This window comes from Haemaphysalis longicornis, unplaced genomic scaffold, assembly GCF_048455015.1.
Source record: "Haemaphysalis longicornis isolate Haplotype H1 unplaced genomic scaffold, Haemaphysalis longicornis Haplotype H1 scaffold_14, whole genome shotgun sequence".
Classification (NCBI taxonomy): domain Eukaryota; kingdom Metazoa; phylum Arthropoda; class Arachnida; order Ixodida; family Ixodidae; genus Haemaphysalis; species Haemaphysalis longicornis.
This window is the reverse complement of record NW_027526245.1, coordinates 24,726,258-24,741,318: the sequence shown is the minus strand read 5'-3', so window position 1 is coordinate 24,741,318 and position 15,061 is coordinate 24,726,258. Positions and strand designations below refer to the sequence as shown.

The window sequence follows — 15,061 nt, the reverse complement described above, 5'->3', positions numbered from 1 at the left end:
TTACGTCGTTACTTTTCTGTCACTGTGTAAAACTGATGGCTCCCAAACCTTTACTTGTAGGCGTGAGGCAGCTAGCACGCACACTAGACGGTTCTGGTTCAGGCATTTCTCACCGTGCCAAGGGAGTGAGCCGGCATGGATGGAGCAGACGAATGTTTCTGTCCCCAACTGCCCCGGCTCCCTTTCGCTCCCTGTGTCAGTATGGGCGTCCCGTTCTTGGTGGGCTACCCTGCGGTGCTCTTCCTTTACAGTGGTATGCCCGCTTCCTCTTGGTGGAGGTATAGTTGCCAGTTTCTTTTGTCCTGTTTCCACTCGACTCAAGACGGAGGAAAAGTTTAAAGAAATCGCCCTCCTCCAACCTCGGCCGTCTGCAGGGAAGACTGAGGGGAGCTGTGTTCCGCAAAGATGAACGGAGGGGAGGGTGTCGGAAAGGCAAAAGTCAGAAAAATTGGAAAGCACAAACTGCACGTCATCCTTAAAGGAGCCATGAAGAGAAAACACAAGTTTGGTTCATTCAAAAGATTGTCTGGTTAGAATCATACTGACACCACTTTTAACGTAAACTTCGCTCAAATAAGCTACATAATTAGGAAAAACGGGAATGGTCATGCGACCCACCAGCTCATTTCCCGCAACAAAACCTATGTCGTCACATGAGCTAAGCTCTGCGATTGGCGGAGGCTGGCAGAAGCAGACGCAAATTAGGTAGAACTTACAAACTAGACGAACGAGCGATTTGCGCTTAAATTTAGGGCACATTCTTTACAAAGCAATAAGAATGATGGGACAAACAGTGAAAGTTACGAAAGCACATGTAAACATAGAAGTACTGATGCGTTCTGCTGTTCGTACTGCGCACAGCATGCTTGGTTTCGCTGCACAGCACTACGGGGCTTGGGGTTGTCTCAGACGACACTGGCCGATTGACGCAAGCAACGGTGTCTTACGTGACCCCATTTGTCGAGCGAGCACTGTTTCAGGGAACGAATATTTTCTCCCAGAACAAAAACAAGCCAGGTTTAAATGCGGGCAAAAACAAACCAAACGCTTGCCACGGTATGGTGGTGCCATCTAGGTTACGGAACGTAAAGAAACGCGGGAACAAACCAACACCGCTGTACAGGGTGGAGACAAACTTTGAACGGTCCCGTGCCGCCGCAATTGGGCCAACGGGCTCAACGCGTTATTCTTTTCGTTTCCCACGAGACCTAGCAACGCAAAACAGACAATATGATTCAAACTTCTTCAGTAAACCGCGTTGCGGCGATAATTTTAGCGCGGTTTTGACACAATGACTTGCTTCGGCGACGAGCGAGCAACCGAAAATGGCGGCGCCAGCGTATACGTGTCTCTACCCTGTACGGCGGATGCGTGAATGAAGGTACTCTAGGCTGCAGAGCAGTCGGTTTCAGTGATGTCACTTGGGACCACGAAAACGGACGATTGAGCGGGAAAATCAAAATTTTAACCTGAATTGTGTAATTTCTCAGTGAATAAAGCACCGTTTGTATCCGGACAAGCGCTGGGGGCACTATAAAACACGAAATCTTTCAAATAAAACCAACTTGCATTTTCTCTTCATGGCTCCTTTAACGAGTGAGGCTGTTGCAAAAATTCTTTATAAAAGTAAAGTAACTCTTACAGTTACTGTGTAAAGGCCGACCTCCATGCAGCAAAATGTAGGCGAAAAGGCGGCGAACGTCGCCCGGCGGTGGCTGCTCCGCCGTCGGCGTCGAAAATACGGCTGTTCGCCGGCGATCTACGCGAGCTAGATGTCGAACGCGCGGCGGCAAACACGACCGGAAGCGGCAAACTGCATTTTGAGGCCGCAGCAAATCACAGCCTTGTACTTCCTTGTACTTCCTGTCCTGTCTTCCATCGGCGGCGTTCGCCGCATCACGTTGCATGGAGGTTGGGGTGGATGAAAACTGAGCGGAGCGTCAAACCACGCCGTCCGCCGCGCCAAGTTCGCCGAGAAACTTTGCTGCATGGAGGTCAACCTTAAGAAGGTAGCAGTGTTACAGTGACTGGTTTCGGAGCATGCCCGGACAGCATGCCATGCTGGGAGGCCTGGCCGCTGACCCCGTCCTCGTTCACCCGCAGGGCCCTCCAGCAAGCGGCTCAAGAAGTCCGACCTGCTGGCTTCCCTGGATGGTGCAGCGCCGGATCTGTAGCAGCCCTGCGCTGCAGGTAAGGGCATTCACTTCTGCACTGGAGGTGCCTCTGACTAGGGCACTTCACAACGCCTGAAGGGAATGTGCTTATCTGTGAGAAAATGTTTGCAGTCTCAATATGGTTGCCACAATGCTGACAGAGTTTTTCAATACTGCGTGTAGGTGTACAGATCACTTACAGCACTGACAAGTGGGTTTTAAGGGGACATGCTCCTCAAAAACCATTTTTCTTTGACATTGCGCTTAAGGTAATGAAACTTTGGTCATAGATTGATTTCTTAATGCTGATTCCGAATGTGTTCTTTGCTTTTATGTATCCTTATTAGTTTTTTGTCACACAGCCCACAAGAGCGCAACATAAGGCGTTTTGTGCGCATCCTTTTTCATATTAAATGTTTTTTTACAGCAGCCTGCGATAGCTCATTTTGCTGCTTAGGTAATGTGGTATGTGTAATCCCCATGCCACATGTACATGAACAATGACATTGCCTTAACTCTTAATACAGTGTAGACCGCTTATAACGTATGTCAGGAGAGCCGTAAAAATCCACACTATAAACGGTACCACACTATAACCAAAACATGCGCGCATCCAACCACATCGCCACCAAACTCCCAAATCATCCTTTATTTATCATCCCTCAAACGCACGGCACTTAAAAGCAAAATCCTGGTCTTTATATTGTATTTTTTATTTTCATCAGCCGCTACTGCACGGTCACTGCAAGCGCGGTGTTACAAACAGCGAGCACGGCTTTAACTTCCGTTGTGTTTATGTTTCGGAGGATCGTGGCTGCGTTTTTAGCGTCTATGCACAGATGCCGTGGAACGTGATAAGAACGCCAGCAGGACTTTTTTTTTTACCCCACCTTGTGTTCACGATGCCGAAGGCGGCTGCTTATCAGCGCAGCGTACTGGAGGGGGGAATCTTCAGCTTCGTGCGGCTCACTTGTTCGGAAAGGGAAGGAGCGGTGGCTTATCTGCACAAGGTTCTAAAGCGTGAACAGCATGGAGCGATTGCAGTGCACGCATGGAACATGCGGTGCACGCCGCAGGCGCGGCGACGCCGGCCCGATTACAACTGGCGTGGTGTGCGGCGTGTTAAGAGGCGGCAACAAGGCGTCGGCCCTTGCCGCGAAGTGGTGCAGGCAGCTCCAGCGACCGCTTCTAACTGCTCGCTGAAATGCCGCACGAAGCACAAGCGAGGGTGGTCACGCAAGAAAAGAGCTGCTAATATGGGTGAGAAGAGGAAGATAAACTGCCATTCACGTTGCTTGTGAAAGCGCCCATCCAAAAACACCGCGGTGGTAGGCCTAAACATCTCTGACGCGGCCAGCCGGCTTGTCGAAGCGTTTCGGATCTCCCGCCATTAGGTGCGCCTCTCCCCATTGGTGCAAGTCGTCATGCTCCTCCCACTGCCACGCAAAGAAGCCACCACGAGCGCAAAATCGTCGACACGAGCGCAAAAAAAAAAAAAAAGCACACGCAACGCCGACGTGCACGAGTGAGTGAGTGAGTAAACATTTATTTCGGAAAATTGGGTGAGGGTAAAAAGGGTGTTAAAAGAAGACGGGCAAGGGCGGCCATCCTAGTCCGGTAGGCCACGTGCCACGGCCGCTGACCTAGCCCGTTCGACCAGTGCAGCCTGGTCCTTGAGCTGGCCGCTGCGCAGCACGCACTCCCACTGCTCGTAGGTTGGGTGGGTGGGGGGTGAAGGGATAGTAGGGCACTGCCACACCAAATGGAGTGTTGTCAATGGGGAGTTGCAGTGTGTGCAGTTTAGGGAGTAGGTGGTTGGGGATATGTGGTGTAGATGTTGGTGGTTATAGAAAGTGTTGGTCTGTAGGCGCCGCCAGATCCGAGCGTCCGCGGTGGGAAGGGAGGGGTGAGGGGGAGGGTAGTAGCGGCGGGACTGACGGTAGTGGGAGAGTATATCGGCGTAGGTGGGGGGTAAAGGCTGGAGGGTAGGAGGGTCTGGGGGTGGTGGGTGGTTCATCCCCTCCGGCAATGCCCGGCAGGTTAAGGCGCGGGCAGTGGCGTGAGCCACCTCATTCCCGGGAAGAGACGAATGCCCTGGGATCCATACGAGACGGATGTCCGGTAGTGTGGGTCGCTGGGTGAGGATGGAAAGGGAGAGGTTGGTGATGCGACCCATAGCGTAGCGACGGCAGGCGGATTGGGAATCAGTCAGGATGGTGATGTGCGTAGCAGGCGTGTGTGCAATGGTGAGTGCAATGGCCGCCTCCTCTGCAGTGTCAATAGATGTGGTGCGTATGGTGGCTGTAGTGGTGGTGTTGCCTGTTGAGTGTATGATTGCGATGGCGTGTGCAGGGTGTGTGCTGTATGGGGCGGCGTCTGTGTAGTAGGCGGTGGGGTCTGTGCTATAACGTTTAAGTAGTAGTCGTGTGCGGTGTGAGCGGCGCCCCTTGTTGTAGATGGGGTGCATGTGCTTTGGTATTGGGAGCACTTGGATGGCAGCGCGGGTTGTGGGGGGGAGGGTGCAAAAGGTTTCGGGAGTGGGGTTGGAGGGGTAGCCGAGGCGCGTTAGGAGGTGGCGGCCACTGAAGGTAGCTTGTAGCCGCTGGCGTTGACTTGTAAGGTGTGCTTCAATAAGCTCTGGAACGGTATTATAGATGCCCAGCCGAAGGAGGCGTTCCGTCGAAGTGAAGTTGGGAAGCCCAAGGGCTGCCTTATACGACCTTCGTATTAGTGTGTCGAGTTTGGCGATCTCTTGGGATTTTAGAGCGAGGTATGGGGCGCCATAGACAATGCGGCTCGTGATCATGGATTGCACGATCCGGCAGGTGTCTGCCTCTCGGAGTCCGTGTCGACGGGAGCATACTCGTTGGATGAGGTGAGTCAGTTGGGATACTGTTGTGCGGATTTTGGGGAGAAAGGCTGCCCCCGAGCCAGTGTGATGGTATTGCACGCCGAGGATGCGTAGAGTTCTGACCGTTGGTATGGGCTGGGCGTCGATGGTAACCGTCGGGTCGGGGGTGGGCTGTGGGCGGCGCCCGCTAGTTCTGTCACGTAGTATTAGAAGAGCGGATTTGCTGGGTGAGCAGCAGAGCCCACAGTTCCGTAAGTAGTGCGTGATAGTGTCTGTGGCCTCTTGCAGCCGGTCTTGCTGGTAGCCAGGAGAGCCTTTGCGAATCCAGAGAGTAATGTCATCTGCATAAAATGCATGAGAGACATCTGGTATGGAGGATAGCAGTGGTGGGAGACCTGCCAGGGCAATATTAAAGAGTAGAGGCGATATGACAGAGCCTTGTGGTGTGCCCTGCGCTGACGTGTGAAAGCAGTCACTTTTGTGTGGGCCGATGCTCAGGGTAGCAGTGCGGTTCGAAAGGAACGCTCGGGCATAGTTGTACGTTGCGGCGCCGCATCCGGTGTGTTGGAGCTGAGTTAGAATCGCTGAGTGAGTTACATTATCAAAGGCCCCCTTTATGTCTAGTGCTAGAATGGAGCTTGGGTGGGTCTTGCTCAGTTTGTCGATGACTTCTTCTTTAATTTGGAGGTGTATGTCCTGGGCGGAGAGGTTGGCCCGGAACCCGAACATTGTGTGGGGGAGCTGGGCAGTGCTTTCGAGGTGGGCTGTGAGCCGATGGGTGACCAGGCATTCCAGTAGCTTGCCAATACATGATGTCAGGGCGATGGGCCGAAGATTGTCTAAATTGATCGGCTTGTTGGGTTTTGGGAGAAGGCTGATATCTGCATGGCGCCATTGTGGTGGTAACGTGCCGCGGCTCCAATGGTCATTGTAGTATTTGAGGAGGGCCTCAAGATGTTCGTCGTTGAGATTTCGTAGAAGTTTGTAGGTGACTTGGTCATGTCCGGGTGCGGTATTGCGGGTGAGTTTAGCGAGGGCTTGAAGGAGTTCCATGCTGGTAAAAGGTGCGTCGAGGTCCGGGTTTTGGGCCCCTTGGTAATCCGGGTGATGGGGTGGCTTGACAGGTGTTGGGAAGAGTCGTTGGCGGAGCGTGGAGAGAAGCTGCGCTGGGGGTTTGCGTTGGTTGTGTATCAGACGTGCGATGTCTTGGTTGGTGGCCGTTTTGGAGGGGGATGTGCCCATGAGTTTGCGGAGGATGTGCCAAGCCCGTTTGGTCGTTAGAGCCCCCGCTAGTTGATCACAGAATGAGCGCCAGTTCTGTTGTTGAAGTTCTCTGGCATATTGCTGCGCCGATTCTGTTAATTGAGCGATGCGGCGTTTTAGGTTGCGGTTGTGTCGATTGCGGCGCCAGCGATTCAGGAGGCTTCGTCGTGCTTCCAAGATGTGGTTGAGATGGTTGTCAGCTGCTGGGAGATCCTCTGTTAGGTGGATGGTTCGGGTGTGTCGAGCCTGGGTGTCGATTATGCTTCGTGCCCAACGGTCCAGGTCTTCTGCTGGAGTGGTGTGGGGGAGTGAGTCCACGCGGAAGGCCTCCCAATCTGTTAGCTTGGCCACACCTATGCGGTGTTTGTGATGGGGAGAGGGGATGGAAATTTTTATGATTAGGTGGTCGCTACCCAGGGTGTCTAACTGCGTGGTCCAGGTTGGATTTGCGACGTTGCGAGAAAAAGTGAGGTCGGGAATTGTGTCTCGGGTGACGCTGGTGCCGATACGGGTGGGTTGAGTGAGGTCATTCTGTAATGTGAACTGGTGGTGCTGAATGGCGTTGAGCAGTGCCGTGCCTTTCCGTGTGGCTTGCGGGTATCCCCATGTGATGTGGGGGGCGTTGAAGTCACCTATTACGATGCAGGGGTCCGTTTTGGCATGGCTGCTTGTGACGTTCAGGAGGGCTTCAATGTCGGTGAGGGGTTGCTTCGGGGGGCTATAGACGTTTAGTATGTAGATGCTGGGGTTGGTGGGTTGCTGGGGAATGAGTTCGATGAGCACGTGGTCGATAGGAAGCGTGGAGGGTATCACTTGGGCGGTAAGAGTTTGGGATACCAATATGGCCGTACGGGTGTTGGGGGGATTGGTATATGTATCGAATCCTCGAAGGGTGGGGTGGGGGGTGTCAGTTTCTTGCAGTGCAATGATGTCGGCTGGATGTGAGGCGAGATAAAGTTCGAGGGCGGCCTTTTTGTTTCTGAAGGAGCGGCAGTTCCACTGGTATACCGTTAAGGGTGGGCGGGCGGGGGGTCTATTGGCCATCTTGGGTTCGTTGTTTTTTTATTAATGGTGGGTTGTCTGATTGCATTATACTCTCTATATGTCCGATGCGTTCGTTGAGGGAACGGAGAAGTTCCATGGCGCCGGTTATGGAAGTGGTGAGGTTAGCCGTGAGTTGCTCTTGATGCTTTTCTACTTGCGGGATGAGAACAGTCTGGAAACGGCAGTCGATGATTGTGTTCAAGCGTGCGTCGACAATTGCTTCAATTTGGGCGTTTGTAACCTCCTTCGGCTGTGGGGGGAGGAGGGGTGAGGGGGGTGGTTGGGTGCGTTCAAATTCAAGTGCTTCGACACGGGAGAGGAGCTTGGAAATCTGCTCCTGGAATGTGGACATCATTTCATTTAGGTCGGGGGGTTTGTGCGGTTGGGTTAGTTGGGGAGGTGGTAGAGGCGTGGTCGATGGTAATGGGGGGAAATGATCGGTAGGTTTGGTGGTGGTAGTGTAGGGTTGAGCAGCGGGGGAGCGCGCGGCAACAGCAGACCAGCTTACCTGTCGGGATGTATGCGTGTTGGTCTTGCGGGTAGGTGGTTGGGGTAGATAGCGGCGCGGGCAGTCCTTGCTCGCCGTGGCATGTGGGAGAGAACACAGCTGACATTTGGGTGCACACGAGTGGTCTGTGGGTGGGTCAGGGAGACCACAGTCTACACACTTTGAATGTTCTGGGGTTGGGCAGACGTCCGTCCGGTGTCCTACGTCACCACACGCACGGCACACTGGAACAGTTCGTCGGAATGGGCGGCAGCGGTGCATTACGCTGCCCACCTTCACGTAGAATGGCACGTACTTCGTTTGGAAGGTGAGCAAGGCGGAACTGGTGTGCCCCATGAAGCGAGCGTGCAGAAGAGTCGGGCCGTTTGATTGCAGGTACTCCATGAGGTTAGTGCTTGTTATGGCAGGGTCTAGTCCGTGTACAACTCCGCGACTGGTGCCGGGAGGCGGTTTCATGTAAGTACAGAATTCTAGCTGACGGTTGGCGTACTGAAGGTTTTCAATTTCGCTGAGGGTGATCGCGAGCTCCGGGTCAGCGGTGCTGGCCACCATAACATTGGGCGTAGGTTGCAGGAGTATGGTCACTTGCTTGAAAAAGTCCGGGAGAGAGAGGCCACATTTCGTTGCGAGTGCCGACGTAAGGGTTTGGGTGGTGAGTGTGGCTACGTGGAGGCCTTCGCGCGGGCGGTAGACAATCGTGAAGTTGTTGGGAGGTAGGCGGACGGGTGGTTCTCGGACGGCGGGTTTGGTTGTCGGTCTTGCCGGCGGCGAGTTTGGGCGGACGCCGGCGGGCGGCTTGGTTCGGTTGTCGGCGGTTTCCTTGCAGCGCTTGCGAAGTACCGTAATCCAGGGGTTGGTGGATCCGCTCGAGCCCGTCTCGGCAGCGTCCGCGTCCATAGACGCAGCCGGCAGGCTCGGCGGCTGCGGGTGAGCGTCGTCGTCGTCATCCATTGTGCGTCGGTGTCGCTAGGCCTGCACGAGGCCTAGCTTTGCCGGCGAGGTGTCGAAATTGGCGTGGTGAACTAATCGAGTTCCGATGGTCGTACCTGGCTGATGTAGGTATCGATCCGCTCCGAAGGTGGTTGGGCGCTCGATGATGAGTTCGGTTGAAAGCTGGGGCCGAAGATTCACAAATTGTGAGAATCGTGTGCGAAAACGCGCGCGGACGGGGACGGGGGTCGCTATCTTCAGAGGTGCGTCAAGCAATGTCAGTTGTGGTTATCACGTAGGCGTGAACTAAAGGGTACCTATTCTTTTCATGTGTGTCGAAGTCAGAGGAGAGCAAGGGGTGCGTGATGCGTCAGATGGCCGATTTCAGCTTTTCTTTTTTCTTTTGCTACCCTAAAATGATGCCCCAGCTGCACTGGTCGACCAGCAGTCCCGCCAGAAAACCGCACTATAAACGCTATTGTGCTTCGGCCAACCGCATTCTAAGCGGTATGCTTATGCATTGAGTTCTATGGGAGGTGAACCGGTGGTCACAAAAACCCGCGTTATATCCGCTCCCGCACTATAAGCGGTTACGTTATAAATGGTCTACGCTGTACCATTAATTCACTGCTACATGTAAAAATCTAATGCCATTCGCTCTAATGTCATTTTTGTTTTAAGGAGTTCCCCACAACTCATTCGTCTTCACGAACACCTTAATTAAATCTGCCTATTCTCGAGATGAAACCCACGACACTCTCAGCACCAGAGTGTTGATGCAGAAGCACAGCTTAACTTCGAAATAAGAGGATTTTTTGTGCACTCTTAGTGGTGAGGTTCTGAAGACAAAATTTATTTAAAAAGCTGCAAAACACAAAACATTGTGTTACTCGTCGTTTTGAGTTTTTTGGATTTGGCTACCGCTCGCAGGCGACGGCAGCTGCTGAAGCCACTTTTAGAAATGGCTCACACCATTTCTTAGAAAACACTATTTCTCATAATGTTTTATTTTGCAGAAAACATTTTTAACCCTTGCAAGACGTTTTTCCAAGTTAAAAACTTCTAAAATATGAGGGCATTTCTCTTCTTGGTCATCTCACCATCACGCCTAACACATTGCCTTTGCGTTTTCGCGTGTAGCATGGCCCTCCCAAACAATGTCATTCGGTATCTTAATGCCTTAAACACTTAATGTCATATTTCGTGTATGTGTGGCACGGGTATTAAGCTAGCTAAATTTTATTAGGGTAATTTCTATATACAGTTAAACCTCATTATAACGAGACGGGCTATAACGAAATAATGGATATAACGAGCAAATCGTAATTCCCCTTGAAAGTCCCCATAGAAACCAATGTATTTAAAACCTCGTTTTAACGAGGTAAAATTTCCCCGTTACGGGATATAACGAACAAATTTCGTTGAGAAATCAAATTTTGAGCTAATTTTACAACCATGCGCAACGCGGATTTGAGACAGTGCGCGACGCGGCAACTGTATTAGCAGTTCAAAACTCCCGCCACGCACGCGAAGCTGGCTGGCGTGCCATGCGGACGCTGCGCCCGCGAAGCCCCCACCCTCCTCTCGCTGCGCACGGCATGCAGACAATGGGGCCCTTCGATTTAGTGTCGGACTCACCGCGGGCTCCCCGAGAAGCAGTCCGACGTTTGATTTTCCCACGTATCCCTATGGCTTCGGGGAATCCGCGGACTATCCGCGGTGAGCCCGAAAAGAACCCCAATGCACATGGCGCGCGTGGTTTCGTCGCCTTCCTCTCCCCCCCCCCCCCCCCTCCTCCCCTGTTCGTATCGCGGGTGTCGCTGCGTAGTTGTGTGTGCGTAGGTTTTAACAGTCTTCAGCCTTATCTTTTATCGTACCGCCGGCGTGATTCCAACAACGCGAGTGCGTCTGAGGGAGCCATCACTCGCATCAGGAAGGTGCATCAATGTCAAATTACGGACTTCTTCGTAGCCAAGTCTGTTTGAAATACGAGTTTTGAACTGCAATAAAGTAGGTTCGTGATCGACTTTCCTTTTTACCTCCGGAATGTGTTTATTTTACTATTGCCGTGCAGGAAGATGCTATTTCGCCCGCTTTTTGTTTTAGGTAACTACAATGCATAATATTTGCAGTAAATGTCGGTTACGGCTATAACGAAATATTGGCTATAACGAGCAAATCGCGGCGCCCCTTCAATTTCGTTATAACGAGGTTTAACTGTAGTTGAACCTTGTTATAGGAGACATGGATGTAAGAGACAAATGGGTATAAGAGACACTATTCACCCACATGGTTGGCTGCCCTATCTTTCCCATTAAATTGACCGCTTTTATAAAAGACATCGGATGTAGAAGACAGTTGGTTATAAGGGACAAGTCATCCTTGAACTTTAATCAATAATCTCGCTTGTAACAGACCATTAACTTCAGATGCAGTGTCACCAGTCAGCAGTTCCTTCCATTGTGGAAACACAGGTGGATGACAGACGCCTGCAGTCGTTTATTATCGTTTATTTATTATAACTTCATCAAACACACAGTGGTTCAGTCAGCTATGAAATGACGATGAGAAGCCCTGCCAACGAAAATGCAACTTACAGAAGTGGTTGAAGCTTACTGCCATCCATTGGAGCGCGACGGCACATGCGGGCTCTCCCACTCGCATAGCTCCCAATCAAGAAGCATCGCAGATGTTGAGGCCTGCAAGCGTAATGAATAGCCTGAGCACACAGCGGAACAAGCTGTGTGCTCTGGCTATTCATCAGGCTTGTGAACTCAACATCTACGATTCATCTTCCACAAACAGTGACAGGAAAGAAAGCTTGTAGAATCGGTCGTAAAAAAACAGTGTAAATACAGTCATGAAGCAAACAAAGATTCAAAACTGTTTCATAAATTCTGGGGGCCAAACATAAATTAGAATGAATCTTTTGCAACATGCTGTAGCGTTCTTTTGAGCTTATTTTAGTCATACAGGGCCAACATTGAACTATGGTCTGATTAGTACCGTATAAACCGGCTTATAGGTCGACCCGGTATATAGGTCGACCCCCTACCTTGAGGTGGGAAAAGTTGACAAAAAAAAATAATTCGGCACAGAAGCGCACTCACAATGTCTATATTTATTTTCGACGCCCGTCCATCAGTGCCACTCACTATGCCTGCCGAAGTCACTCATCCGAGCTCAGAGTCGTCCGAGGATGACTGCTTCGCACTGTCATCTTCCATGCCATCAGGCGCGTTGCTGATGGAGCACTTCCTGAACGCTCGTGTAACCATGTCGTCGGGCAGCGACTGCCCAGAGAAGGACACCCAGCTTGACACGGTCGCAACCGGCCTGTATAGGTCTTTTTGTTGTCGCGGGCTATCCACACATTGTACAGTTCGCGGAGCCGGTCCGCGCATGGCCTCCGGAGCGATCACGAGCGAAGTTCCCGGATGAAGTTCGCCACTTTGTTCTCCAACTCGGGGTGCACCGCTTGACGTCCACGGAACGATCGGTTTCGGGGGTTGCACGCGCACAGCTTAGCTTTCTGGCTCCGCCAGTACCGCACACTTTTCTCCGAAACGCCTAACTGGCGTTGCGCCGCCATATTCCCATTCTGCTCGGTGGCTCAATCGCCGTCAGCTTAAACGCCGCGGTGAACTGGCGTCGACTGCCGCCACCCATCTCGGAACAGAGACGTACAGAAATGTACGCACGCACGCACAATAGACGAGTAAAAGACGAAAAACTAGAGAAAAGCGAAATCAAATAAAGGCCTGATAGTGCGAGAGAGCAGTCCGACACGAATGGTGATGGCGACGGACTACGCTTGCACATTGTTGCCAGACAACGATTTACATTCTGCCAATGACCGCTATATAGACGAGGGGTGACTTTTGTGCGGATTTTTTTGGAAAAAAACTCGACCTATATTCCGGTTTATACGGTAAGTGAAAACATGGTTTCCTGCTTATAAGAGACATCTCGTATAAGAGACAGAAACTGCTCCCTGGTATGTGTCTCTTGTAAAGGGGTTCAACTGTATTTGTAAAATAATTCAGGAATACCAAAAGTATATATTGTGGGTGCTCTGGGTCAGCATTTTAGACTTTTGCAAGAAATATACAAGAAACATCAAAACTGCATGTATAGATATTGACAGTCTGCACACTTTGAAGATGCTGTGTGCCAAATCTCATCAAAATCGAACCGTTGGAAACGTAAAAGTATAAGTACAAAGTGAGAAAAATGCTTTTGAAAGTTTTAAATGTCCGTATTTTTCCAAAACATGAAGAAACCACATGAAATTTCTTGCTAAATTAGAGCAATACGTCCCAAATACAGCACAGCTCTTCAGAACTCCCCTGTCCCATACGTTTGTCCATCAGCAGCCTGCCAATAGGAGTCCGTGAGATGTGCTGTCACAGACTCCAGAGGAACCGTTTGTGACCGTGGTCACAAATGGTTCCTAGCCCAGCGACGACTCAAGTCCCGAGCCAAAGCTGAGAAGATCCACTTTTTGAAGGTGGATGACCAGCAGAGCTGTTCGATTCAGAACACCACACACACACACGCAACTCATCGTCGCAGCTCCATGTCACACGCTGCTGTCAACACATCCGATGCCACACCACGCCGACCCATCTCACACTGAGGTCTCCAGAAAACAGCATGCAATCACACCACAGAAGCAACAGCGATTTGGCTGGCCACAAACTCCCGCTTTTAAACCGTGCTGCCACATTGGCAAAGCGTTCAGCAGGATTGTAGCCACGCCAGCATCTTGCATTTTCCGCCTCACGGCATTCGGGGTCCTGACGGCCATCACGCTTATGCTTGGCCTCCACAGTCCGAAGTGGTCTTTGGTCTCCCTCTGCTGTCTTTGCTGCCATGGCCGCTTCTGCCGGCACTCTTCGAAAGCATGCTGTTCTTCCTTGCTGTGGGTCCTGCCCACAGCTCTGCCGGAGCGCAACTGTGATAATGTCACAGTAAAGGGGTGCACATTGAAAGCTCGCAGCTGGCCAGAGAGCACCCAAGGTGAACCCGTGGCTTAAGGGAGGGGGTGTGCTGAAGTGAGGAGGAAGGTACGCAGCGGCTTTTTTTTTGTCTATGGACGCAAGAAAAACGGGGAGTTAGCCTCTGTACAAACAAGAGTCCGACACCGAAACATCGAGCAGTGCATTCTTCTAGAGCCCACATGCTGAAAACCACAACCGGCATCCGTGGTATTGGCTACATCTCTAACAACGCACGGCCACTGGCACAGGCACTTCTCTCGTCAGTGTGCTTTGCTCAGAAAACATTTGCACCACAGGACAAGAAGCAACGTGAAAAATAAAGGTAAATGAGCAGCAGCAACACAAACGACAGCGCACAATAACACCAGAAGGCGCAAAGACAACACGCCACCGCAGACCTTTCGTGCACAGTGTTACAGCGGCTATGTGGGCGACAGCTAATGGCTCACTTTGAACACATATCCGAATTGCTGCGGCTACCGGTCACCACACAGCGTGTGTTGTCACACTGATAGAGTCAGTTGACACGTGACTAACCGATGCGGACTAATGTGCGGACGGGTGACGTGCAAAGAGGAATTTACATCGCTACTTCCCCCTTCACAAGCGTGGCAGCACTGCCAATGGAACCCCCACACGGAGCTCCTCCCCTACATTTCTTGCTGCCATGAAGACGCCGTCGCCGCAAGATCGGCTAGTCCTCGACAAGTGAGGGCTTGCACCCTCACAATGGATTCAGCGGCATCTTTGCACACTGATGCAACAGACACCCAGCGCTACCACCGTGGCTGATCTAATCATTCCCGCCTAGCTGGGGTGACACATTTAGACGTCGCTGTCGTCTGTGCCCGCTGCACCAAGTACTGTTTATCATCGAGCAAAAGCCAAAAAGCTAATATAGGTCTTGATGTGTCTGGTAAAACAATCACTTATTCATCCTGTTCACATGCCTGTCAGAGATCGCACGTCTAATTCGTTGCCGCTGACAGTGTTACCATATTCTCGTCTTTTTTTTTTTTTTTTTTTTCCAGCATGGAACTGCATTCTGGCAAAGGGCTCCGCCTGGAAACAGACATTGCCGCTTGCGGAAATCAAATGTGCGGGGTTCGTGCATCCTGGACCTCAGAGCGGCGCTTGCACTTCACGTCGGTCGGCAACTCCGCGATGCTTGGAATGCCCGCAGTGACGATTGCTGCACGGTTGCCATCACTCATTTTAATAGCCAATCTGGCACCTGTTGCGACACATAGTGTCCGACCGTTTCTTGTTCTTAAAGGGAATAAAAAGTTCATTGTGGGATTCAGTGTCT

General features: G+C 51.6%; 1 protein-coding gene across 2 annotated transcripts in view; it reads left to right on the top strand.

The window, feature by feature from the left end:
- Positions 1-14,922, top strand: part of LOC144165201 (putative RNA-binding protein 19) — a 97,170-nt gene extending 82,248 nt beyond the window's left edge. For both annotated transcript variants that reach the window (XM_077695321.1, XM_077695320.1), the window contains exons 27-28: positions 2,104-2,190; positions 14,784-14,922. In XM_077695321.1, coding sequence (XP_077551447.1) covers positions 2,104-2,174 — 71 coding nt within the window. In that variant the 3' untranslated portion in view covers positions 2,175-2,190; positions 14,784-14,922. The remainder of the gene's footprint in view (positions 1-2,103; positions 2,191-14,783) is intronic.
- The last annotated feature ends 139 nt before the right edge of the window (positions 14,923-15,061 follow it).